General features: G+C 41.9%; 2 protein-coding genes across 5 annotated transcripts; one reads left to right on the top strand and one right to left on the bottom strand.

The window, feature by feature from the left end:
- Positions 1-8,404: 8,404 nt before the first annotated feature.
- On the top strand, positions 8,405-11,540 carry LOC309595977 (protein EOLA1-like). 2 transcript variants are annotated; one of them, XM_082323618.1, is made up of 3 exons: positions 8,405-8,483; positions 9,060-9,343; positions 10,765-11,540. In XM_082323618.1, exons 2-3 carry the CDS (start codon positions 9,091-9,093, stop codon positions 10,980-10,982), a joined length of 471 nt encoding a protein of 156 aa, XP_082179744.1. In that variant the 5' UTR covers positions 8,405-8,483; positions 9,060-9,090; the 3' UTR covers positions 10,983-11,540. The 2 variants fall into 2 exon arrangements, with proteins under 2 accessions (XP_082179744.1, XP_082179745.1); XM_082323619.1 differs by lacking the exon at positions 8,405-8,483 and having other exon boundaries at positions 9,009-9,343.
- A 413-nt stretch (positions 11,541-11,953) lies between these two features.
- Positions 11,954-26,052, bottom strand: TMEM185A (transmembrane protein 185A). 3 transcript variants are annotated; one of them, XM_082323042.1, is made up of 8 exons: positions 25,907-26,052; positions 23,053-23,229; positions 21,627-21,834; positions 18,757-18,840; positions 17,613-17,789; positions 17,159-17,282; positions 13,335-15,660; positions 11,969-12,674 (listed from the first exon to the last, which is right to left on the bottom strand). In XM_082323042.1, exons 1-7 carry the CDS (start codon positions 25,942-25,944, stop codon positions 15,416-15,418), a joined length of 1,053 nt encoding a protein of 350 aa, XP_082179168.1. In that variant the 5' UTR covers positions 25,945-26,052; the 3' UTR covers positions 11,969-12,674; positions 13,335-15,415. The 3 variants fall into 3 exon arrangements, with proteins under 3 accessions (XP_082179167.1, XP_082179169.1, XP_082179168.1); XM_082323043.1 differs by lacking the exon at positions 18,757-18,840 and having other exon boundaries at positions 11,967-12,674; XM_082323041.1 differs by lacking the exons at positions 17,159-17,282; positions 17,613-17,789; positions 18,757-18,840; ... (1 more) ...; positions 23,053-23,229; positions 25,907-26,052 and having other exon boundaries at positions 11,954-12,674; positions 13,335-15,410.
- Positions 26,053-26,438: the final 386 nt, after the last annotated feature.

Genomic DNA, 26,438 nt, shown 5'->3' with positions numbered 1-26,438 from the left:
CCACCTATAACAAAACTATGGGCTAGGATGAGCTTTTCTCTTTTTTCCTCATCATTAAATCTCTATCGCCCTCTATTCCAAAGAAGAACTAGTATGCTTTCTTGATGTTGAGTATGAAGACAAAACACATACCTAATGATCATACAGTGTAGTCCTCCCATAAAAGTTAATTATGTGGCTTTTCAGACCATCAGATTAAATTCTTTTTGCTTAATCTTAGCATGCTTGAGAAGCAGGACTTTCATTTACCCCACAGGTATTTGTACTTCGGAGCTAAAGAAACAGTGCATGAGGTGCAGAAGAATTGGTAATACTGGCAGAAAGCAGGACTAGGATTGGAGCTGGGAGTAGGAAACAGTTAGATCTAAATGAAGCATGTAGTAACATGAAGCTCTATACAGACAACAGTAGTTCTCTGTCACCCAAATAAGCACAAGTGTGCCATAGTCTATTGCATTGCACAGTGTCAGTTGATTTTTCAAGTAAATAATAGTTCATACTATTAAAATAATTTGTTGTCCATGTTCTAATCATTACTATTTCTGACCTAGTATGGAAAAAATGTTGTCTCCGAGAAACAGGACAAGTGGTTGAAAGTAGGACAACCAAGCAGTGTTTGAAAATGTGTTTGCACCACTCAGCAGACACATCTGTGGTTGTAAGCTACTTGCTCTGAAGCCTGCAGGAGCTGTTCTGTGGGTCATGGTGCCATCTAGGGGAAAGCTGGAAAAGACCAGGAAACATAAGTACTGAGAAGACAGCAATATTAAATGAACAAAACACTTACAATTTGGTCCAGCTCACCTAACTGTAAGAACTTAAGAATGCATACTAAACTTCGACGAGAAAAAAAAAATCTCATAAGTAAGAGCTTAGCTGTATCTTGAGCTCTGTTTTTGTGATAGGATACAAGGTATTTATTACAGAGTTTATTTACAATGAAAGGGATATAAGCCTTCAATTCAAAACTACTTTGATAATTAAGATATGTTCAGATTTTGGACAAAATCAGACTATATTTTATTTTAATTTCTGCTTGCTGATGTGTTAGAAATGAGGTTCATTTGACGTTTTGATTAATGATTAAAATAAAATATGGAGTACTCTAGTGTACATTTAGATTAACACTGTAGAAATAACTGATAGTATACTGCTTTATCTTTGAAAGTATGCCTAAGAAAATGTAACACTCCATCTAAGTAGACATGCATGATGAAAACATACTGTATTTGCTAATGGGGACAATAGGGAAGTGGAAATCAAGACACCTGACAATTAAGAGAGCATTTAAGTCCAATATATATATGAAAAATTCCTGAAACAAAAGGCAATGCAGAGGAAGTATGAGATGGTATGCTTTAAAATATGACCTAAAAATTCGGTACATAGATATAAGAAAAAAACATGTAAAAACAACAACCACAAACAGATAAAATCGGCATGATTGCAGTGAAACCTACAAAACTCACTAAAGTAATACACACGTGTGCTTAAGAAAAAGTCAGCAGTTAACTATTTTTAGATCTTATGTAGAATGCTAAAAACAGTTTTAACTATCACCCAGAAAACCAATCAGTTCTAGATTTGGCTTTTATACATTTTTCTAATCATGATCATAAACACGCACATCAAGTTTACACAGGCATCTATAAACACATTTGTTTTATAAGTTTCCATTTTATCTCAAATATTTTGAGACAGTAAGAATAGAAAAACAACCTGTATCAGCTAGAAGCAACATCTTTCCTAAATTCTTTAATAATTCTTCTTCCCAGTAATATAGCAACCCACAGTGCCTTCTCTAACACAGCCTATATTGACATCAATATTCCAAAACAAAACCAAGCACAAACCACCCAAACAACAACAAAAAAACCTCCACCAAAAAAACCCAACCAAAAAAGCCGAGAAAAAGAACTGGATTGACCCGATGTGGAGGCAATTCTCTCAGGGAAGATAGTGTTTGCTAGTTAGTTAGTTGGCTAGTTTGAATTCAAAGAGGAAAACTGTGTTTTCCATTTTTATTAGTGTTTTATCAATAGTGAAAAAGTAATGTTTTAGTTACAAAAGAACATACAAGACCAGTTTGAAAATGCATTTGCTTCTGCACATGAATTCCTTTTCTTGTAGTTCCTGCCAGGAATATCTTTTGTGATTAATTCAAAATGGTGAGGCAATTCATTTTCTCCTCTTTCTTTAAGTGTCTCCTGATGAGACAGAATCAAAAGGTACTTAGCCAAGCACAGTAGAACTTGCTGAAGAATTCCTAAGCATTGTAAGTGTCATATAAGGTAGATGTTACTAAGGAAACAAAGGAAGCCATTCATATTTTAGCTGCCACAGGTAGTGCCAACTTTTTCCATTTATTAGAAATAGCTCTAAATGATCTTTCAAAACTTCCAGTAACACCTTGCATCAGAAAACAGATTAAAAACTGAAATAATTATAAAGCTGGATGGACAGCATCAATCAGATGAAGTAAGGATAACTACCCCCTTCATAGCAGCAGTGCAGATTCATTTAAAAAAAGGTATCAGCATTTTAGAGGGCATGAACTCTGGTTGTGGATCCATGGCCATACAAAGGTGTTGATCAGTCTTATCTTTAAAAATGTTTTATGCAGCCACATTCTGCATTCAGAGTTGCCTGTGGATTGGACATAATGATCAGCAGGGGAAGGAGAGCTCATTACTACAAGCTCTCCTTCCCCTGCAGATTACCTCAGCATGAAGCCACGTATCTCAACCAAAAAAAGATTGCTACAGAGAGCTACACAAGATGTTTCTAAATCAGCTAGCTCGGTGTTCAGCCTCTAGTTACAACCTTCTTTTAACCTTCAGAAAAGCAGAAGGACCAGGATGGTCTCTGAATATTAGCAACCTTAAAGTTTAGAAATAAATCACTAAGCAGATAAAACTCACCAGCAGACCTGGCCTGTCTCATGCTCACACAACTGACGCCCAGTTCAAATACATGGAAAATTCAGCCGCAAGACCTGATGTAAAAAGGACAAGGCAGGACACTGCGTATATTGGGGGGGGAGTGGGAGGTTTAGGGGTGTCTAGCACATTGTATAGTACTGAGAAGAACCTTTCATTCAAAAAAAAGGGCACAGAGTGATACCTTATATACATACTTAGCTGCTTTAAATAACACAGAAAAATAAGCATAGCTGCAGGAAGCAAAGATATTTGCCTATCAGAAATCTTTGGACTCCACTTACATGAGAGCTCCAAATCATAACATCAGTGTTTGGAAAACTTTTTAATCAGAATGTAATATTCTGGAGAGAAACAATGTTTGCCTCCTCAACCCAGACAAGTAAATCAGGCACCTGTGGCAACTTTTGAGGACTAAGGGTGCCATAAAGTCAGAGACTGGAATGCAACATGAATATCACTGAAATAATGTTCTAAGTACACAGAGACTCACCTAGGTATTATGTATGTCCTCTTTTTTCCTGAGATAAATTATCATCCAGTCAAAAAGCCAAGTCATTTGCAATGAAATGGCTGAAAAAACTCATCTATGATGGAAGCTTAGGAGTTCAACTGCCATGTTAATAAGATCCCTGTTGCCACTTTGCATCCCATCCAGTCTGTCTCAGTACAGATGAACTGCTGGCTCTTTCTTCCACTGCATACCCTGTAAAGCTATATAAGCAATGTGCGCACCTGCAGGTGCATCCTCAGTAGGAATGTGACTAAACACATGTCCCTTTGCCAAAAATTCATATGTATATACTCCAAAAAAGTTAATGTCTCCCATAGCCAAACGAAGATCTGAAAAGAGCTTTTGAAGTTTCCACCTAGCTGCAACTATGTGACTAGAGGCTGTTTTAAATGTTAATTTGTCTGACCCCAGAAATGGATCCTTCTTAAATCTCTCTCTCACAATTCATCTTTGTCCAGTTTAAATGTTTCCAAATCACCCAAAGCACTTTTTTAGAAAGATGTGCATGCAGGTATTTTCTGAAGCCATTTATTCTGTCTGTATTCAAGTGTTTGAAGTTAGAAGGCACTCAACTGCTCAAACAGAAGAAAGCAAACAGAAAAGAACACCTAGCACAGTCAAAGCACATTAGATTTATTTTTAATTCCTGGCAATGTGCCAGAAAGTTTCCTTGCACTCTTTGTCCAGTAAGTGTATTTGTTCTGTACAAAAGAAATAATGCTTTTTAATTTGATTTATGGAGCTAATTCTAAATCAAGGCTTTCTTACATCACAGCAACACACTTGATTTTCAAATGACGCTACCTCCGTTAATATTGATAAGCAAAGGTCAAAGTTTTCCAGTGATTTTTTTTCTGTACAGAAACTGTGATATGGACAAGAAGTTACACTCATTAAATCAGAAAAAACTTCTAGTATATTAGCTATTACATACCACTATCCCGTTACTAGGACATACTATTACGAAAGGCAGTATGTTTGACTGCAAATACTAGCGGCTAATACTCATACTCTACCTTATGCTTTCGCATTGAGTATTTAAAAAAGAACAGTGCATATGTTCTTATATAAGATCTGTCATCTACACACGATCTGTTATGAAAACATACTGAAACCTGCATAAGAGTAAATTTAGTATGTATGTATATTATTCTTGAATAGCACTCTGAAATACAACTGCAATTTAACACCAAGCTACCCACACTGAGAAACCTCATTAAACTCTGCTATAAGCAACCAACAAACTATGACTACTGATTATTTATAATGTCAAAACTTTTGACAAGGATAGTAATGTCAGTGATGCGTTACAAACCAGAAATGTACTCTACTCATGCAGGTGTGTGGGGTGTGTGAGGTGTGTGTAAAAAAAGAAGAGGGAACCACAGATTCACATTTTCAGAGAATTGTTCAGAAAACACAGCGTTGCAACAAATCTGGAAATAAGAGAATCTAAACAAACTGGAGATACGTTAACTAAAACACTTAAGACAGTCATAATTTCTCACAACATATACAAAGAAATACAGAACAGAATGGTAAAATGTAAGTATTTTAGTTCACCCCAAAATTAGAAGTTCTTTATTTGGGTATAAGAATAATATGAAGCTGGTTTTCCAGCGTGTAGTGAGGCTTTGTAAACTACAATATTAGAATGAGAGACAGGGTAAAATTAAGGGAAAGGGCGCAAAATGTAGAAGGTTGGTAGAAGTTGTTACGATGGAATTGCTGCCAAAATACGGAGTCACAGCATCACACTTCACATTGTTTGATGTTCTAAAATACAGGAAAATGCAATGGATGCTCATATGTCAACATATCCCAGCTTCTCATGAGTGTCTATTATTAAATAGTGACCACTCAATACAAATAATTGTATTGTATTTTATTTCACGGGTTATTAACAGCTGAAATTTCAGTTTTGACCTCCAATATCCTGAAACATACTGCACCGTATCTTTACCCACTTCTGAAATGAACTGTATCTGATCAAGTACCTTGACCCGATTTTGACCCAAGATATCCCAGCACCTATTGCTGTGTACTGAATCATGTAAAATCAGCTACTAAGCGAATTTGACAAGAAACACAGCAATGCTTGCCTATCTAGATGAGATCAGACCTGAGTCTGTATAAACGATGTACTAGGCATTGTTTTAGCTCCACGGAAAGCAGTAACACATTCTGTAATTGGAATTATGCAGTCTTTATTCTATCAAAATGAAAATTAGGGACACCCCAAGGAAAGCTAATTTAGAGACACTGAAATGAGGTATACTTTACAGAATTATAGACCAAACTTGTAGAATTTCCTGTTGTTGAGATTATCATCATGTGAGGTACTATGCCAAGATTAGATAATTTGGGATTGCTGTTAGCATGTGAAAGCCACAGTGACCAAAAAACAATTACGTGCATCTAAGATGTCAAGCATAAGCTGATCATCTGCTAAGATCAGAATGAATTTTCTTTTTCATATTCAGTGCTGTACATTTCAAATCATTATCTTATGTCCTGAGGAAGCCTACTGAAGTCTGTTTACCACTCATCACGCAAAAGGCTGAAAACATACACAAAATTTGATAATTTCAGGGACTTACTTAGGTGCCGCTATAAATTGGTTTTAAGTCTTCCAGTGAATGTCACAATATATTGGACAAGGTTTCTACAAGCCAAGTAAGCTAGTTTTCTGACAGGAGATTTTCAACATAATATTTATTCACCTTTCATAGTAGCACACAAGCCTCGTGCTATTTACATTTTATTTAGAACTGTTAAGACTTGAGATTTTTAAGTACCTTGGAGATTTTTGCTTAAATCAAGAAAAAATGTATTTTATTTATGTGAAGAAACACATGATACAAATACTGCTATGAGTTATATGAGTGTAAAACAAAGCTAACACTTACTTACACAACATGAAAAAATTTTGGCCTATATTTTTCCCGAAATAACTAATTATGCAGTGGAAAAATACCAAAAGCAAATACCAAAAGAGCATGAAAGCTCATTACATCCTTGCAACTTTAAACAGATTCAACAGGTTCTTCAACTAACCATGCAGATCTAGTAAGATGGAAATAGCTTAAAGCCAAAGAACATTTCAAATAATAACCCTGTAAAAACTACAATGACCTTAAATTCATGTCATCTATTAATTTCTCCTGTTATTACGGCATTGTATAAAGGACTGGAATGACGCCATATGGAACATTTTGAACAAGATACTGGAAATATCTAGGGGAAAAAGGATAATGAGAACAGGAGTTTCAGAAAATGGTGATAAGAAAAAATAGGTCTCAACAGTTAAAGTCTATCAGCCATAAAATACTTCAGCATACACAACATTCACTGAAGGTGAATGTGAATTTGAAGTGTACACCAAAAACAGCTATCATGAAAGCTATCTGAAGTGCTTATCATCAGAAAAGAACCATCTAACTAGCCCTCCAGTGTAGTTACAGAATACTAAGGTTACAGACAATGTTTTACCGATAAATACCTGCTATTCACAATGCCATAGACCTGCACAAAAAAAGGCTCTTTAATCTTACCTTTTGCTGTATGAAGTTCCTCTGCCTTTCTTAAGTACAGGAACAGCCCATCTCTCTCTCAGTGGAATTCTGGCAGGTCACTTTGCTCTTTCGACCTCTGAGTTCCTGCAATTGTTAAAATAATTTTGAGATTTCTCATGGTTTAAAAATGTGGTTCAGCAGAGCATAGGAGAAATTCTAAGTCACTGAAACCAGTATTCAAAAGCAGGATTTGATGCTGGTGATCACTCTCTTTCGCCTTTGTAAATATTACTAATTTTTCTTTTCATCTCTCCCAGTTTTCCTGCTTTGTTCTCTTGCCTGTCTCTCCTTACCTTCTACTGCAAACTCATTCCTTTTTGTGAATGTTCTCTCCTCCCTGCTTTCTTTCTCTATGATGCTGCATGCATGGAAAAACTCCCCAAATACTTCTCATATTTATAACCCTCAACTGATAGATGTGGCTCTACAGGAAAGATGAATCTCCTGTGTATTTGGATACAGATGCATCTGCATTTTTTATCTTCTATACCTGCAGAAATTCAGGCAGGATCTCAGCTGTTCAACTTGCTGCATCAGTAGCCATTTTCACAGCCTCTCACTATTCAACATTAGGGTCTGCCTTACTAAGGTCACTTTAGTTGTCTATGTTGGAAATGAACTCTGTCAAAACACATGTATTTAACGACATAAAATACATCTTGGTTATCCCATTAAAACAGAACAAATCCCGTGGGACCATACATCGATTTTAACCCCCTCCTTTCCCAAATTATCCTTTGAGGTCTCCAGTAGTTACTGTATTCACTAGGCCTCCACATATTGCTCCCTGTGCCAGGAATGGCTTACCAGGGATCACAAGGAGACTAGCGCAGGTGGAACCTCTGCTGTCAAACAGTAACTGTGTTGTTCAAAATGTTTGTATTGGAAAGGCAAGACATGGATGCAAGGCATACATTTCAAATGGCAACAGTATACAAAGGAGATTCTTCTCAACGAGTAGGGTTGAGTGAAGACACCTTGGGAAACTCTGCCCAAAATGAGCCATGGGCCAAGGAAAGCAGGGAGGTAAGGGCCCACCGAGTTTTTAGGTGCCAAATGGCTTTTAGCTACTGCTGGAGACGCGAGGCCCCCGGCACACGCCCGCAGCCGGGGGCACAAGTGCTGTGCTGCAGCGGGAGGGGCGCTCCCGCGCGTTCCTGCTGCCGTTTTGCTCCCGGGGCTTTGGTGGCGAGCACCGGCAGCGAGGCCAGCACCGGAGCCCCGGCCCACGGGCAGCCCCGGCAGCGGCCGGCTGCCGCCAGGGCGGGCCGCCCCCCGCACGTCCCCGCCGCCGGGCGCAGCCGGCACCGCCCCCAGGCAGCAGCGGGGCCGCCCGCCCCCGCCCCCCGGCCCGCCCCGCCGCTCCCGCCGCCCACCTTCCCGCCGCGGCACCGAGCGGGGCGGCAGCGCGGCCCGGCGGGAGGGGAGGGAAGGGTGCGGAGCTGGCGGCGCCAGGTAGGAGGCGGCGGCGGGGCCTCCGCGCCTGTGAGGAGGCGGCGGCGCGCTCGCCCGGGGAGGGACCGAGCGGGACGCGGGCCCTGCCGCAGCGGCGGCCGCGGAGGATCGCGTCCCTCGGGGGCCGGCCCCGGGCTGCCGCTGAGGAGCGGCCTTTTAAACCCCTTCCGGCCCCGGGAGCGGCCGGCTCCCGAGCGCGGCCTGCGGGCCCGACCCGCGGCGGGCAGCGCCGCGGTGCCCCGGGAGCTCCCGCCCGCCGAGGCAGTGCCTCCGGTCGCGGGGTGCCAGCGCGCCGGTGCAGCGGCCCCCCGGCGCCGGGGTGGTTTCTGGCGGCGCTGAGGCGGCCGTTCCGGGCGGCGCCGGCCCGGGGCCGCCTGCGCCCGCAGCGCGGCGGGCAGCGGCCTTCGCAAGCCGGGGCCCCGCGGGGCGGGAGATCCGCCCGCCGGGAGGCAGCGCCCCGCCCGCCTTCGCGCCGCGTCCTGCGGGCCGGGGCGGGCGCCGAGGCAGACCTGCTCGTCTGTCAGGGTGACAGGCGCCTCCGGGAAGGCTGACCGCGGGGTGTCTGTTTGCTCCTAGGAAATGAACGGGTTCTGATGCAAGGAAAGCGATGAAATTTGGCTGCCTTTCCTTCCGGCAGCCCTATGCAGGATTAGTTTTGAACCAAGTCAAAACACTAGAGACTCGCTGGCGTCCCTTGCTAGCAGACTACAGGAACTGCACCATTGCTGTTCATATAGCTGTTCAGGACTGGCAAGATGAAACATGGAGAGCAATTCTTCTGAATAGGTTTGGTATGACACCAAAACAAGTGCAAGATCTGTTGGACAAAGGGGAAAAATTCGGCAGAGGAGTTATTGCAGGTAAGCAACCTTGGATTATATTTTTCAAGCAAGCTTTCAATCCGTTAACTTGCTTCAGTCCAGTACACATCTGCTTTACACAGTTATGCTTATTATAACATTGCTTTAACACTTACTTTGAAGGGGTGGTGCCTGACTTGTGGCTGGGGGCTATTTCGATTCCATATCGCTGTAAGCAGAGATCTGTGAGGGAAGTTGTAAATAAAATTTATTCTTTGTCATTGTGTTGGAAATGTGAAGTATCTTTGATCTTTAGGATAAAGAATTTTAGTCAGCCCTCAGTTTTTAAAATACACTCACTCCACTGAAAACTTTAGGCTACAACTCTAAAGTCTATACAAGTAATAAAATTCATTTGTGCTAACTCATCATGCAGTAAGATGGTATAACATGGGTTGTATATTATTTTGTTGCATGATAATAAATGTCAGTTCCACACTTTTTGCATTTTGAGCTTAGGAACTCTTGCTGAAACCATTCTACAGTACTCGTAGTCAAGTGAAGTTGTCACGTTGCAGTGCTTCACATGTCATATTAGAGTGGTACATAAATAAATCCTGTTTCAGTTCTACAACTGCTCCATTGCTCTTCTTATTTGGGCAGTGAAGAAGTTTGTTTCTGTAATACAAAGTTAGGATGGAAGTGGTGTTTCTTTGCTTATATTGTGCTGAAATACAATGTATGTTGCTGCACTGTATACTTTAAAAGTTTTTATCCAGCACTCATTTTGCACTCTTTTCTTGTAGGTATCTTTTGTTACACCATCTGTCTTGCATTCTTATTTGAATATTTTTAGCTATTCCTGCACAACAAATTACTTCTATCACATACACCGAAAAACTGTTCTGGTTCTACAGTGCTGAAAATTGTTAGGTACTATGTAATATGCAGATTTGTAAGCTTGACATAAATTGCATGCTAAATTGTGGAGTAGGTATCAAAGCTTCTTTGATCTGTATTTTAACATTTTTAATCATTAAGCAATATGGAAATTCCCTTTTGTGACATGAAAAGGGTTCCAGAGAGCAGGAATTTCCATATAGTTTAATGATTTTAAAATGTTAATAGAGTAGCATCCTGATAGGAGCAGAGAGAGTTTTCTTTTTAATGAAGCTGTTTCAAGGCCAGATGTAGCTCAGGAGTTTTGGTAGCAGCTGTATCTCCTTAGCTGCAGGCTTCTTTTAACAGGATTCTGATTCACTGAGTTGTGAATATGAGAACTGCACGCTTCACCTGTTCTTCAGTCGCATGGGCCATCTTCAGCAGTGAATGAGACAGGTTTGAGGTGTGCGTGCTTCATGCTATGTTCTTCTGGTAACAAGTGAGCTGTTCTGTGTGTCCTCTGGAAGGTTTACTTTTGGAAGCTTTTCTCCAGCAGATCAAAGAGCCAACTGATGGTACATTTTAATTTTATAATGCAGGATTAATTGACATTGGTGAGACATCACTATATCCAGAAACTTTGCCTCCTGAAAAGGTCATGGAGCTGGAAAATAAAGCTGTCCTCAGTCACCTGGAAGAGAAATACTTGACTGTTGTTTCAAATCCAAGATGGCTTCTGGAACCGATTCCTGCCAGAGGGAGAAGAGGTGTGTGGCAGGTAGATATCCCTGAAGAACTGATCCCTCCAGAAGTGTAGGTCTTGGCCCTCACTACTCTTTTTCCTGCCTAAACGCAAACTTGTAGTTTACAAGTCCTCATCTTGAATACCACTGAGTTGTTTGGGATTCCCTTCTAAAAGTAATTGTTTGCAATAGCAAATATATTTGATGAACTGCTCTACTGAGACAAAGTAAACAAGGTGTCATTTTTATGACCATTACTGGACATGAGTAGTGGCTTACTATATTTTTCCTCTATAAATAATTCTTAAGTAAATGGTATTTTTTTAAAGCCATGGTTGATGTGTTGTGTGCCAATTTAAAACATGAGTAAATACAACCATATTATATGATGCATGCATCTTTGATGACGTGAGGAAGAAAGAGTTTGTAGGAGCCTTCAGAAAAATGGTGCTTGAAAGCAGGCTGCCATCAGTAATGTGCCATTGGTCTCACAGCCCACTCCTAACCTTACATTTGTGGGATCATTGAGAAAGAAATCATCTGAGATAAGGCCAGTCCTAGGGGCTTCTCAGACAGAGACAGAGGCTTGCTGGACAAGGTTTCTGCGCATGGAGCGCGTACGTGTTGTAAGTGTAAAACTTCCCGCAAGGACCAGAATTTCCTCATGGACACGCTAGGTCCATTAGATGTGCCCAAAATGGGGGGAAGCAGTCTGCAGTATGTGGCTGTGTGACCTGACAGCCTTTGTAGAAGGGCCTTTATTGGAAAGAAGGTGCTTGTACACAATTAAATGAAGTGAGTATTCTAATATTTCTTTCTCTCATTGGAGATGAAGAATCTTAGTGAGCTTTGAAAATTTAATACTGAATTAATGGCAAGTGTGAAGAGTAACAAATAGAAGTCACTGATTTTGGCACTTTGAGAGTGCACACTCTGCATTAGAAAGAAAGTCCTTTTGACTTTCTGGAGCAAGGCTCAAGGCCAGGCACAGGCATGGCTATAAAAACAGGACAGGACAACTGGCAGAGGCTTTGTATTCAGACAGTTTATTGGAACACTTAGCAACACTCTATTCCCTTGGACTATGCAACTTCTAAAAGAGCTGTGGAGGGTACCTAGCGTGCCCCGGGCTGGGGTCCAAGGCCATGGCCTGCAGCTCCCCTGTTTGGAGCCCAGGTGCCAGCCGGGCAGTAGCAGTAGGGTGGAGTGTGGCCCCAAGGTGGCCTTGGCATAGCGAGAGCAGCGGCTGCTGCCAGCACAGCTGGGGAGGGGGGAGGCGGGAGCCCCGGTGGAAAGTGGCTGTTGGGCACGGCCGGCATGGCGCGACCTGGTGAAGCAGCAGCACGGGCAGCGCCCTGGATGGCAGCCAGGCCGGGGCTGCTGTGCTGCAGCAAAAGGGAGAGGGCCAGAGGATTGAGCTGCTCCCTGCCTCCCGCTGTCAGAGCGGCGGTGCGCACAGACGGAGAGGCAGGTCCGAGTGGGGCAGCTGCCTTGGCACGTCGCTTGGCAGCTGCGGTCTTGCTGGGTGCGGAGGCGTGCGTGTTCTCCCTTGGAGCTGCTGTGAAGGGAGCGCTCTCCTCCTCCTCCTCAGCAGCGGGTTCCCACGCAAGCTCAACATCTGGTTTTCTTTTCCGGCGGCGTGCATGCAGATCCGTGTCCGGTGAAAAACCTGCTGGTGTTTGATTTTTTGGACTAGAGCTTCGCTTACACTTCACTAGCAGGTGCAGACAATGTCTTCTAAAATTTGGGTTGTAGTAGAAGTGAAACTAAAAATGCAAAGGAAAAGAGTTAGTTGCCATCACCTTGAGACGGGAAACCGCAGAGATATGAGAACTAAGAATTTCAGCTGCAAAAGAGAAACATGGATGTTAAAAAGGACCGTCAGGGGCGTTCTAAACCTGAAGTTCAAGCTGAATAAAATGGTGCGATCCAGTCCTGTTAAGTAGTAACCAGCCTTGTGCTTTTGCCGCTTGGTAGCAGAGAAGCGTAGGATTTTCAAAAGCATAAAATCTGATTTAGAAACCCAAACACCAGTCCTTTTCAGCAACTTTAGTGCGGAATGACCAGGTAGGTAACTATAGGCTGCTGACACATACCTTCTCAGCCTTCAGCAAATGCCACAAGACAACTGCACATCTGGTACAGCAAGACACACAGCAAATACCAAAAGAAAATCCCGATACAATGAGAATCTCTTCTCATTTTATGTGCTCAAAGTAATTGGAAATAACCAATGTAATATTTTATCAGCATTTCTACTGGGAAATGCTGCCTCCAAACCTCCTGAACGTGACCCAAGAAACAAATGACAGAACATTTACTACCACCCTCATCTCCTAGGTAGTAAAGGCTTATTTCATTGGAACAGAAATCTGTCCCACTAGAATATTCTAAGAGTTAGTTTGCACATCAAGGATCCAACATACCTGCCCAGCTGTTTCTTCCGCTAGCAGGTCATCGTGCGAGCCCCATTTTGGAAAATCCCACAGCTTTCTGGTGAACCCATACAAATGGAGGCGATGAGTGAAGCTTCTCATGGTCTCACTTTCAAAAATCCTCAGATATCCTCTCCTTGCTAGCACTTCGTCTTTGAACAATTCTTCTTGAATCACGACACACTTTCCGTTGTCCCCCCAGTAAATGGACTCAAACTGATGGCTTTCAACGATGTCCCAGAGCTTCTTCAGAAAGCTGAGACGTGTAAAGGTATCGCTAGAGCTCTCCTCCGATGAGCTCAGACGCTCTCTTTTTGACTGGGGTCGCTTAGCCGAAGTTTGTAAAGCCCTTTCTTCTATTGGAGGTCCAAAAGCAGCGTCATTAGCTGCTCCTTTGCCACATGCTGGACGGAGAGGAGGAGTCGAGCCTGACGAATCGACTCCCTTGGCCTGACCAGAATCACATGAAGTTTCCCATGAGGGAAGCTCCATTTTAAACTCTTTTGTCTCAGTTTGAGTAAATTTTTCAGTTGAAGCCATCTACCTTCGCCGCTAGACTGTCCTGCCAGACAGCCAGCTGAAAGGAAGTGACCGACTGACTGAGAATCCCAACGAAAATTCTCAAACATCACCGTGACGCCCATGCTGCGCTGCCGTGACATCACAGAGCAGCGTCTGTTTCCTAGCGACATGGAACAGCAGCAGCAAGTGCTCAACAGCACTTGTTGCTTTTCATTTACAGTTTGGTTTTTTTTTTGTTTTTGTTTTTTTTTTTTGACTTGAGCCAAAAGGTAAATAAAAGTGCAATGATGACATGTTAAGCGTAGTGATAGGACAGTGCTGTGTTGGGTTTCAGGCAGGAGCTGGTCCACAAGGGAGGAGAGGGAGGTCTGCAGTGTTAGCAATGAAAGCGCCACATCTCTCAAGTTTTTCAGGTGCACACCTTTCACCCATGCAGAAATGTCCATACGCTCTTTGCTCTTAGCTCATTGCCTTGCTAACGCTAAGGAAACACGATCCGTAGTATTCAAGCTGCCTAAACTGTGGGCTTGCCTAAGCACAAGGAGAAGCTGCAAGGGTGTGGGAGCATCCGACACATGTTGTTACAAGCTACTGGAGTACAGGTTTCAAAGACTAACGTTCATCTAAAGCACCTGGAAGTCCAAGACAGTCTGTCAAAGGAGGTCTTTCTTCAAAGAATAAAATGCTAGGCCAACACCAATGAACTCCTGTCTTGAAAAGTTTAATCATTTACACCAACACAAAGTTGGTAATGAAGACCAAGCTATGATATTTATAGCAGCTAACTGACAGCTGTAAAACCTACAACCAATGCTTGTGGCATAGACTGCACACACGACGCAAGAGGGAACAGCTTACTAAACAGCCAGTCTAATGAGAGAATGGTGTACATGCTGCTCAGGAAGAATTAAAACATGACATTGGAGAAGCAACAAAAGCAACACTTAACTCCCAAGCCAGCACAAAAGTTGAAATGCTTCCATGAAAATTTACATAGCTAACTCAAAAACATCATGCAAGTTGCTATACCTTCTATTTCCCCCCAAAAAAGCTTTCCAGTCTTGCCTGAGAAGTGCAACGCTCCTGTGCCTCTGTGGTTAAGACAACGATTGTGGCTGAACAGAAGAAGTAAAGAGGTACTATACTAAGACATCACCCAAGCATTTAAAACAGACATGGAAATCAAGTGTCTATTTAGGACCTAAAAGACACCTGGAATAACATAGGCATTTCATACAGGGTTTTTAAAAAAATACCTTTAGATAATACTTATATTGTACACGACAAAACTTTGAAACAATATATTACACTGCTAAAATGTTCATATAAATACTATACAGGCAAGCGTGCAACCAACCCATTGGGAAGGTTCACAAATTAGACCACCACGTATCTCTGGAAAAGCTCTCCGATTATCTTCAAGATCTCTGATTTGTGTAATCCAAGCCACTGATTCAGCAATACCTGTTTTTAAGTAATTGGGACAAGGAATGAGATGAAATACATTTGTCTGCTGCTTCCCAGTTCAAATTTAATATGCTACTGTCCTCTTAATCTGGCATATCAATGTTTAACTTGGGCGGTGGAATCACGTATTTTCCAGGACTCTGTGTAATGACCACTCCAGTCTTTTTTCGAAACATTGGTGCAATTTTTGGTGGTTCGGGCAGTGGTGTTTCTTCTGTTTCCTCATTATCTTCATGATGAAGATCATAAGAAATATTTCCGTATTCTCGTAAAAATGGGAAAATTTCAAGCAGGAACTGGCAAAAGTCTTTGCGAATTCCAAACCACCCTAAAGAAAAAAAAAAAATCATTTCACATTATTGCAGAACAGAATGAAAATTTAATTAAGCAAGCAGACTATGCAATCTCGTTTAAGTTCTCTTGATTGTTTGCATATGAACAATATAAAATGTCTTAGTGCTGGCTTCTCAGTGTGTAACTTACACCTATCATGTAACAACATTAGAGTTCAGATTATGTACACACAGATACACATACAGAACATATACATAGAATCATAGAATCACGCGTGTCTGTGCGTGTATATCCATGTGTATAAATTACAGCTATACTACCAGAGCAAGAGGCCATTTCATTTCACGTGTCACAAGCAGCACTTGTACTTCAGCAGATGGCACTCCTCCGTTAGCCAATAGCGAAGGTCAGTGTTAAAAGGAACAGCCTGCCCACGTCAAATCTTTCACACTGAACGAGAGCAACGTATTAAGCGATTGCCAGGGAAGATCCCATACAACCCATCTTTTGGCAGAGACTGCACTTCATGGCCAACTGGTGTATTTCGCTCAGCACTTTCAAGGTGGATTTTCATGCAAGTCTTCGGGGGCTCACTTCAGATGAATAGTCATTTTGAAAATTTTACATACTCACTCACTAACCCTACAGAAGACAAAATGGACATGTGGCTTTCTAAAAGACTAACTTGGCCACAAATTATCGAGGGCATGCATTAAAAAAACCAAAAACAAACCCCAAAACACCAGTAACAATTTTCCATGAAATAACAATATCAAAGTAAACTAAATGTATGGAGATAAGCTTAGTCATGCCCAAAGAAATTCTCACTATACTTCACCATCAGACCAAAACTGAAATGAGTTTCTGTAACAAACATCACAGCTGGTTCCTTTCAACTCTGAAAAATCCTAAAAAAAATTCATAGCCTTGTCAACAAGGAATGTGAACTGCAAGGTGGATGGGAAGAGCTACTCATCTGCAGTGGTTCAGGAACATAAGATGGCTGAAAGTGCCAATGCTCCTTTCGGCAGTGTTCGTTGTGGTGGGGTAAAAGCCAGGGAAATCTACACTGGCCACTTGGGCAACTCAAGTTACGACTAAGCAGCACAGAGCACTATTTGGCCAAAGAGGAAAGAGAATGCTAGCTGAGGCTGCTAGGACAAATGCTAATTAAAAATGGTAGGCGCTACACTGCTTTCAGAACCCAGAGTAGAAAGATCCAGTCCTGTCCCGCGAGAATGAAACCCATGGAAACAAGGAAGGACAAGAGACTAAGTTAGAATTAAAATCCCATTGGGATGTCCAGTTGAGTCCAAGCAGAAGTCATGCTCTTATAGGAATAAGAAAAAAACCAAGAGACACTATAAACACTGAAAACTTACTAAAATCACCTGAAAACAATAGTAACAGACACATCTGGATTCCTTCATGAGAGAATATACACAGAAAAGTCCTTTTTGAAAATACAAATCTTAACGACATACATTTAAACCTTGAGTTGCAAGCTGTTTCCATGATTTGTAAATACTCACAATGATTTCCTCCTTTTTGTCCAAATGTTGTTGCCATTAAAGTTATCAGTGAAAGCCAGAGAGGAACAAATATGGGTATAAAAGAAAAAGAATTATGCCCATCCAGTCTGTGTACTAGTAAGATCTAAATGGCAAAAAAAAGATACAATGTCAGTTTAACTGCAATACCCACTTTCAAGCTTCTTAAAACATGTGCTGATCTCAGATCTTTAACTTCACACATCTGTGAAGAAAACTGGCCTCCACAGAAACATGTAGTTCCATGCATATTTCCCTCAAAAAACTTGAAAGAGACATAGAATGCTTGGGTTTCTCTCACATTTGCTGTTACTGCTTCATTCGAAAACAACAAGCAGTATTCTGATTTTAGTAAGTTCAAAAAGAGACACAGCAACATTCAGCACTCCACTGAAAAAAGAACAAGATACATCAAACTCGTTATGCTTTTTCCTACCTCAAACGTGAGCAGTGGAACTACAATTGTCATCCAGCTGACAGCCATTGTTATGTGTGTCCTCCTTTGCTCAGCAATCACATCCATAGAGCGCAAGAACAGAACAGACCATACAATGTAATACAGCACTACTAGACACAGAAAGGACATCAAGATCCACAGTGGGACACAAACAACCTGAAAGAAAAAAGAAATTAACTGCTTTCCACCCCCCTCAGCAGTGATACATTTTTATCAATTTGATTTGTTTCAGGTGTGGGTTTTTTAAATAAAGCAAGTCTACGTATTAAGTTGAAACAAGAAGAAGAAATCGAAGTCTAATGCTCTTTAATATAGCCTCTAACAGAAAAGCTTCATAAATCACATGTGCTGTTATGAGCCATATCAACTCTTTGGGGTTCCTCAGTTAGGTCTGTAAATGCCATCAAGCTGAAACAATTTAAAATTAAGTCAACATAGTTCAACTTTAATAAGACTTCTGTGATTTTATGTTAGGCTCAAAGAGTACCTGAAATAGATTTTAGCAACTATTTTCTACACTGGACACCTTACTTGAAACAGTTTCTAAATTACAATCTTTTTTTTTTTTTTTTTTTTTTTTTTGAAAATAGAAAGGACAGTCATAATCATGCCAGATTATCAGTTTTATGGTAGTTTACAAAAACCCAAACACAGAAACAGCGCTTTTGTGTTCTTAAGGCACTTGGGACAGGAGATCTCGGCAGTTTTGACAGTGATCACTTGCATAAGAAGTAGATCTACATGCATGGTAACACAACAAATAAAACTAGTTATTTACCACACCATATTTACAAACACATTCTCTAATTCACCAGTCATTTTCATGGCTAGTTTTGTGTTCCCACTGGAAACTTTTGGTTAGGATTTCTCTTTCAAAAACTGATCAGAGATCAACTACCACTGATGGCATGTCCCTCTCCCCCGAAGGACGACATGCCCAAAGAGCAGCCTCTCTTTCCCATGACCACTGAATGAAATGCCAGACCTTCAGTAAAGGATTGTTAAGTGAGCAAAAGTGGGATCATGGATGGACTCTGGTCATATATGAACTGTTACCTATAGTAAATAGCTTTAGGAAATTCAGCATTTAAACAAGAATAAGAAGAAAACACTTGTTACATACAAGCCACGGCCATCTGATGATCTCGTCTAGTCTGAGTGCAATAAATATGAACTGTAGAATATTGACTGAACACAAGATTTCCAGCTAGAAAAAGAAAATACATTAGTTAACTCTTAGCATGATAAAGCTGTTTCCAGGCTAGCCAAAGAATCTGTCAAAGGGCTTTTCTGACTCCGTGCTTGTCACTGCGATATGGAACATCATTTGCATTTACATCAGATATTACTAAGCATCCCTACATTTATGAGGCTGCGATCCCACTAGAGTAACTGTAGAGGCAGCTGTCTTCTGAGGAAAGACCTTCCTGGTATTTTAAAAAAAAAAATAAAAGCACTACCTGCAATGCTTATTAGAGTGATTAGAGAAATAAGAAAAGCCAAATTAATCAGACTCAAAAAAGCAACGCATTGGAAAACAACTTCAACTATTTTCTTCAGATAAGACATAATGGGAGAATTAAAGTAACAAGTAGTAAAAAGTCCTCCCATTTAAAATTAGCAAAATCTTTCTTTAAAGATACCATTTAGTAGTTGCAGTAATGTAAAGATGAAAGTTACATGGGCTTAACTACCAACAGTCCAGTTCAAAAGTCCCAGCTCGATCTGGGGGGAAAAAGAAATACATAGAATAGGAGAAGATGACATCCAAATTCAATCATTTACTGTATAACTGAGAGAGATTTGAAATGGCACTGAAGACGCTTGGGTTTTGAGGCAACACAGAAAAGCAATACTCCATTAACAAAATGTTAATGAAAGCTTTTTGTGTGTCCCACTTGCCACTATGCGAACTAAATTATACTTAAAAAAAATAAATCAAGTTTGTGTCTAGCTTGAACAAAGTGAAACAGTGAAACACCATCAGACTTGGCAAGACTCTGTTTCTAAAGTTTACAGGCAACCCTACATGGGTAGGAACTTCAAAGATCAAACAGAGAATTACTATCTGAAAAGAATAACTAAAGCTCTGGAGTGAGAGTTAGAAATATTTTCCATTTACAAAAACACATAGGGATGTAAGGCATCTTTGAAAGGTATTGTTTCTCAGAAGGCAGACACTACATGCTACTTTTCACTAACATACATGATTGCGTACTATGATCTGGATAAATGCCTTTGAAATTCACAGTGCAGGGAGTCAAATATCCAACAGGCAGCCGGCACTTGCCTACTTCAGAGACTGCACTGAAGTCTTCACTGTTGAAGTACAGGTTACTTTAAAAAGACTGGAAAACTAGATTTAAAATAATTTTGTACCCCTGGCTTTCTCAAAAGAATCAACCACCAAAAAAACCCACGCTCAAGCATAAGACCAAGCAACCTGAAAACTGCAAGAGCAAATAAGAGAAAAATAAATAAATAAAAAAAAGAATCAGAGGATCAACTGCTATAAAAATTTTTAGAATCAAGTTAACATTTGAGCTATATATGGCAAGTGCATGTATACTTGGAGTAGCTAGTCTCACAATTTAATGAATTCAACATGCCTTAAATAAATAATGCTTTACTACTGTAAAAATAGTGTAACACATAAAAGAAAGCTTTTTCTGAGCCCACCACGATACATAGACAAAACCCCACTATGTACTTACTGATCACCTCATCAGTTTCAGAATAGGAACAAGAAGACAGTATCTTTACAGATTAAATAATTATGAAAATAATAACAGAGTAACAACGACTTTGATTACTCATGCCAAAAATCAGTATCTTGGATTAAAGACAGGCCCCTCTTATGTTTCTACCAAGTGAAAGGGAAGTAATGAAATCTTCCCAGAGTACAAAGAAAAGAAAGCAGAACAGCACTAAGTGAAGATGACAAAATAGGAAAAAATGAGTTGACAGTTCAACTGCATAACTTATTTTCTTTGAGGCAGCTGTTGCCTTTTAGGGGTGAGTGGATTCCATTTTTTTCTGCCAGTACTTAGCAGCTGTGCAGTCATCTGTATATCAATGGGTAATCAAGCATCATCCAGTAGAAGGCAAGTACTTCTACACAAGTTTTTCTTCAAGGAATGGTTAACTGTGAATAGAACTCTGTGAAATGAAATTCTATTTGCAATATTTTAAAATCAACAATTTAAGCTATCTGTTTATTAGCCATCCTAACAATCACTTACCAAAAATGTTTCTCTAGTTATAAACTCAGCTTATGCTAACATTAGAGAAATATTCCCTTGAAATTAAAACCTCAACCTCATCTAAAAATCAGATTTTTAACTGTCATGGGGTAGTTTGAGGACACAGCAAAAAAAAAAAAAAAAAATCCTTAAAAAAATATCAGTTCAATAAGAATTCTGTATTTATTGCAAAATGCCACAACCACAGGAAGATCTTGAGAATTCTTGCAAAGTTCTTCCAAAACCAAAAGGAGCGAGTTAGAGAGGAAAGAAGACAGAGGCAGAAAATAAAAACCTAGTGTTTCATGCCTACCAGCTGCATTCCCAAATGAAAGATTAAGCACACATATTGGGGTACTAAGAAATTTTCAACCTGGATTATCTAGAGCTCTGGAAGTTCAATTCTGCCAAGGGACAGTGCTTACTCTCAGTGGAATTTTCTTCAGTATTTTCCGTTTCAGTGTCTAGTATTAGTCCATATTGCAGAGTTTGGTGTGAGTTCTTTTAACACACAATAATAAAAAGGCAGGTTTTAAACATTCTGCAATTTGGTAGTTGAAAAAACTAGAAGAGATTAGAAAAAATTATATTATTCCCAACCCTGATTTTTCACTCCAGCAGGTCAGTGCAAACAATTAATTCAACTGATGCCAGTCATCCATATCATGCTTTACTAAGAGATGAACCGTTACCGAATTGATACCGAGTCTTGCATTGCCACAGGTCTTACACATAACAAATGAAGCATTACCTCCAGAGACCTGTCATGTCGGAATCCCCACACACAAGCTGCGACTGACACTGGAGATACGAAGAATAATGGCATGAAGACCAGAAGCCAGAAATGGGTTCCTCTTTCGATCCTGTCACACACCAGAACTTCAAACATCAGCAGGAGCAGGTGGATGCCCACTGCAATTAACATAGCTTTGAACTCCACACAGGTTTCTCCTTCTGCTCTAAAGAGAGGATAAGGAAGCATTCAGTTCCCTTGCCAATAAGAAAGCACGCTATCCTGCAAACATCCCAAGACACTTTGTTTACAATTGTTAAGTTTCAGATATTAACACGTTTTAACAAATGTACACATTATGCCCAAATAGCCACTATTAAACTACACTCCTGATGATGGAACAGGATTTCTTGCCCATAAAGCTGCACATTTAAAGTTTTTTACTCAAAGGGGGAAGTGGGATTTTTACACCTTGAAGATTTTCTAAGGATTTATCTGCCATATCTGTGCAGATAAAACAGGATTTCTTTGCTACTGCGTAAACACTCAGATATCATGGAGGCTGTTAGAAAATAAACGAAGTCTAAAATTATCTGTTTGGGTCCTGCATGAGCTTTCATTGAAATGAACATCTTTCCCTTGAATTTCTTTATTCACCAAAATCAGCCTATTGCAACAGAATGTTACCTATTACTAAAAAGTAAAATGCCTGTAAAATAACAGCACATACAGAGAAACCACGCTTTTTCCTACACAAGTAGAACTGTTACTAGAAGGGGCAAACAAGACCTGAACCACACAATATAGTGTATCAGAATGAGACCTGTGCACAAAATTTTTCATTTAGTATTCACCATAGATAGAAAAGAGGATTGAATTTATTACGCTTCATTTAAGGTAGTTTTTCTTTTCCCCTAGCATGTTCAAATTCACATCCCACTCGGATTAGCAAGAATCACTGAATATTCATCCACATGTTCACTGAGGTTATACACACACACCAAGGGGGGGGGGGGGAGGGGAATCAATGATCTTCAGGCTGATTTGTACATTCCAGGAAATTGATTTAAAAAATAATCCAATTACATATAGTATATTCCTAATGCAGATGAAGATACATATTTCTATGTGGCTTATACTAAAGCAAAGAATTCCCAGCATTCTAAAGAAAAGCACAAAAAGTCACTCCACGAGAAGTTTTAGCTTCCCAAAGGCAATATTGCCGAAGCTTGTGATAAGCTGTTGCAACTAGGATTAAGACAACTATAGCTGCATAAAGCTATTTGCATACACTATAGGTTATGATAATTATTTTAAGTATGTTGAAAACAAACCTTCTGGATGCTACATCTTATGGTGTTAAAAACCCTATTTATCAATTTGATTCAGTATGGAAAACACATTATGTTCCCTCTGTTTTGCAAAATAAATATCCTCGACTTACCGATACTGTGGGTTTCGGGCCCATACTCCTGTTCCCACTGAGGCACCAACAATCACCATTAACTTCCATAGCCATATTGGAGCAAATACAGCCCAGTAACTCCATTGAATTTTGTCATCCAGACGTAGAGAGAGCAACACAGAAAAAAGCAGCAGGCAGGCATAAATAAGAAATTTGCTATTAAACAAAGGAAAAAAAAAACAGAGTCAGAAATTAAGGCAGGCAACTTAACAGGAACTTTGTAGAGAACAAGAAAATCGGTCACAGCTGAAATTTAATCAGGGTACTTCCTAACAGAAAACGTATGTCAGACTTCTTTGCAAACAATCAAATCAGTTCTGGAGAGTCAAATATTTAATCATAAATACAGCATATGTCATCTCTTTCACTTATAAAACCATTGCTTCAAGGGAACACATCAAAAGCATTCTTGCATGACAAACTTAATGAATGGACATCTATAAATAGTTCCCTCCCACAAGGATCCAGTCAGCAGCTGTATTATTAAAGGCTCAGAAAGATACCAGTTGTACATGGTTTTAGAAAATGTGTTCTTTCATACAAATCAAATGAGATAGTTTTTGACATTCAAAATTAAGCTACATAATTTATGTAATTTTATCCACGCTACTTTTAACTAAAGATTAAAAATGACTACATATTGTAATAAGGCAGACTCCAGAGAGTTTTTTTAAATTTATTTTTACATTCAGTTAAAAAAAGCAACATTATGGAAAAAAAGCAGGTTAAACTTTTAACAAAGTTACTGATTATAGAGTGAAGTTTCTAACTGGAGTACTGAGTATGGTGCTTACAAGTTTAAAATAGTTATGTTGATATATTTTATACACTAGTCAACCTAAGAATGAATAAATGTATCCGGAATACTTGAGAGCAGTGGCACAGCAATTGCTTGTACCACCAAAAATCAGACATAATAATTACATGGTACATGATCTCCTCACACTACAGGAAGGGAAAAAGTCACCCACCCATTCACCAGAGAATCACAGGCGGCTTTACAGAACACGTAATTAGGCTTCAACACCACTTCGGTGAAGTAATTATATGTATTTTAAAACATGGATAACCTAAGGAACAGAGTAAATATTTGCTACAGAGTAAAGCAGCAACAGCCAGGAATACTACCCTTACTCCAACAGCACAACTCAAACTACCCACTTTCACTCTTATTAAATAATAAAGCATTCATTAGATCAGCATTGCCTCGTTTAGATATCAAGCTGCTTTGTCTCTATTCAGAACAAGTGTCTTAGCTGCCCCTTAATAAGAAAAAGCAGTTTTATTGTACCAGCATCTCCTCGCATGCTTGATGAAACTACCTCAGCATAGGATGATACAAAACAACAGTCGCTCCACAGCAACAAAGAGATCCCTCAGTTTCCCAGGCTATTCACACTTTTCCAACATTCAGTATTTGTGTAATTTGTACTTCCCCTGGCTCCTCAATAAATACAGAAGTAAAAAGCCATGTGGTAAAATACCAGTGCTCCCTGCGCATTCCAGTAAACATCAAAACATTCAACATTAAGTTATCTGCATGAGTGCAACGTTTAGCTGGCTCACTCATCATTTAGACGGCATCCAAATAAGGTGCAAGCATTGCTTGGCCATAACAAAACTTGATAAGCTTCTGGAACTTCTGTTCCTACTTTTCCCCCACTTCCAACCACACATATTTAAATTGTTTATTTCAGCCTCTCTGCAACAATGCATTTCCTGCAGCATCCGTTACCTTTCTGTTTGTCTAAGCAACCAACTGAGCACAGCTTTTTGTAACTGCAGTCATGTAAGGCTTCTTTCACAAGAAAGATTTTTCCAGGACTCTCAGTATTTCATGCCACCCTGCACAAGTTACTTGCAGGCTTTTATTCTGAGGTCTTAAAATACCTGGTAACAGCAAAACCAGTAAAATTCAACTCATTCTCTCATCTTCTTTATAAGTTACATGTACCCGTACTTGCATGGCAAGACAGCAGAAGCCCAAGTGGCAGTGACTGTCGTCTCGGTCGTTGTAAGAGAGCCCAGAATAAAGAATCACCAGCAATTCTCCAGGTCTAGACTAGGGTTGTTAGGCGCAATGCCTTCACACCTGCAAAAAATGAGCCTTTACCATGCACTAAACACTTGTGCGAGAGCATAAGGCAACTTTGCTTTCCAGTATAAAGTTTTATGCCCCAAAATATCCAGTTGAAAAATTCAAAAACCAGAATGAGACTTGGAGGAATCTGATCAAGTTCCATAATAAAACACAGAAGAGGACTGGAATTCGGCCTGGAACCCAGATGACGGATACCCTACAGTCACCCCGACCAAGGGCCAGCCGAGGGCAGCGCTACCGGCACCGGCGGGCGCTGGGACGGAAACCGGCCAGGAACGGCGCGTTCCCGCCGCCCCCGGGCCGCCCCACCGCCCTGGGGACGAGGCGCCCGACGCCGGGCCCCGCTGTAACGCTCGGGGGCCGCGCACCGAGGCTGCTGCAGACCGGGCGGGCGCCGCTGCCCCGCGCCCAGCCGGCCCTGCCGGGAGCGGGGCGGGGACGGGCAGCGGAGCCGGGCCCGGCGGCGCCTCCGGCGGTGCCTCCTCCCGCGCCCCTCGCCGCCGGCTCCGCCTCGTCCCGGCGGCAGCTCCGGCCCCGCCGCGCCGCCGCTTCCGGACGCGTCCCGCTACCGGCGCGGAGTCCCGGCCCAACAGCAGCGCTACACCGGGGCCGGGAGCCGCCGGGACCGGGGCAGGCGCCGCACCGCTCCGCCGCCCTGTGGCCCGGCAGCGGCCCGCCAGCTGGGCCCTGGCGCGGCCCGGGGCCGCCCGTTAAGCGTCAGCCCGCCCTCACCTGGGGTTGAAATCCTGGAACAAGCCGCGCAGGTTCATCGCGGCTCGACCCTCCGCCCCGGCCGCGCTCTACCAGGCACGCATGGCGCGGCCGCCGCCACCGGAGCCGAGCCTGCCCTGCCCTGCCCTGGCCTGGCCTCCCCTGGCCTGGCCGCCGCTCCGCCCCCGCCGGAACCGGGCAGCCCGCCCCGCCCCGCGCATGCGCGCCGCTCGCCAGCCCCCCGCGGCGGCGCTCCTCTGCCGGGAGCCGGGCGGGCCTCTCCGGCGGGCCTCAGGGCCAGCGCTCCGCATGCGCCCCGGGCGAGCGGGCCGCTCTGCCAGCAGCGGGGCCGGGCTTTGGGCCGGGCAGGGAGGTGGCGGCAGGGCCCTCGCACCGCCGCTCCCGCCTCAGCCCTCCCGGCGGCGGCAGCCCGCCGGAGCGGGTCTCGGTTGGGGCCCTGCCCGAGGCCCGGCCCGGCGGGGCGCTGGCAGGCAGGCAGGCCAGCCTTTCCCCGCCGGGAGAAGGGGGGGCGGCCCGGGCCTCTCCCCGCTGA

This window comes from Platalea leucorodia (genome assembly GCF_965183815.1).
Source record: "Platalea leucorodia genome assembly, chromosome: 10".
NCBI classification, from domain to species: domain Eukaryota; kingdom Metazoa; phylum Chordata; class Aves; order Pelecaniformes; family Threskiornithidae; genus Platalea; species Platalea leucorodia.
The sequence above is the reverse complement of the archived record's forward strand: the minus strand, read 5'-3'. Positions and strand labels throughout refer to the sequence as shown.

Excerpts from the sequence above, each read along its gene's own strand:
- TMEM185A (XM_082323041.1), bottom strand. The coding sequence starts at position 13,883 with ATGGCTTCAACTGAAAAATTTACTCAAACTGAGACAAAAGAGTTTAAA. Across the intron at positions 12,675-13,334 it reads CGGAAGAAACAGCTGGGCAG|TTTCACTTCTACTACAACCC; the intron begins GTATGTTGGATC and ends TTGCATTTTTAG.
- LOC309595977 (XM_082323618.1), top strand. The coding sequence starts at position 9,091 with ATGAAATTTGGCTGCCTTTCCTTCCGGCAGCCCTATGCAGGATTAGTT. Across the intron at positions 9,344-10,764 it reads CGGCAGAGGAGTTATTGCAG|GATTAATTGACATTGGTGAG; the intron begins GTAAGCAACCTT and ends TTTATAATGCAG.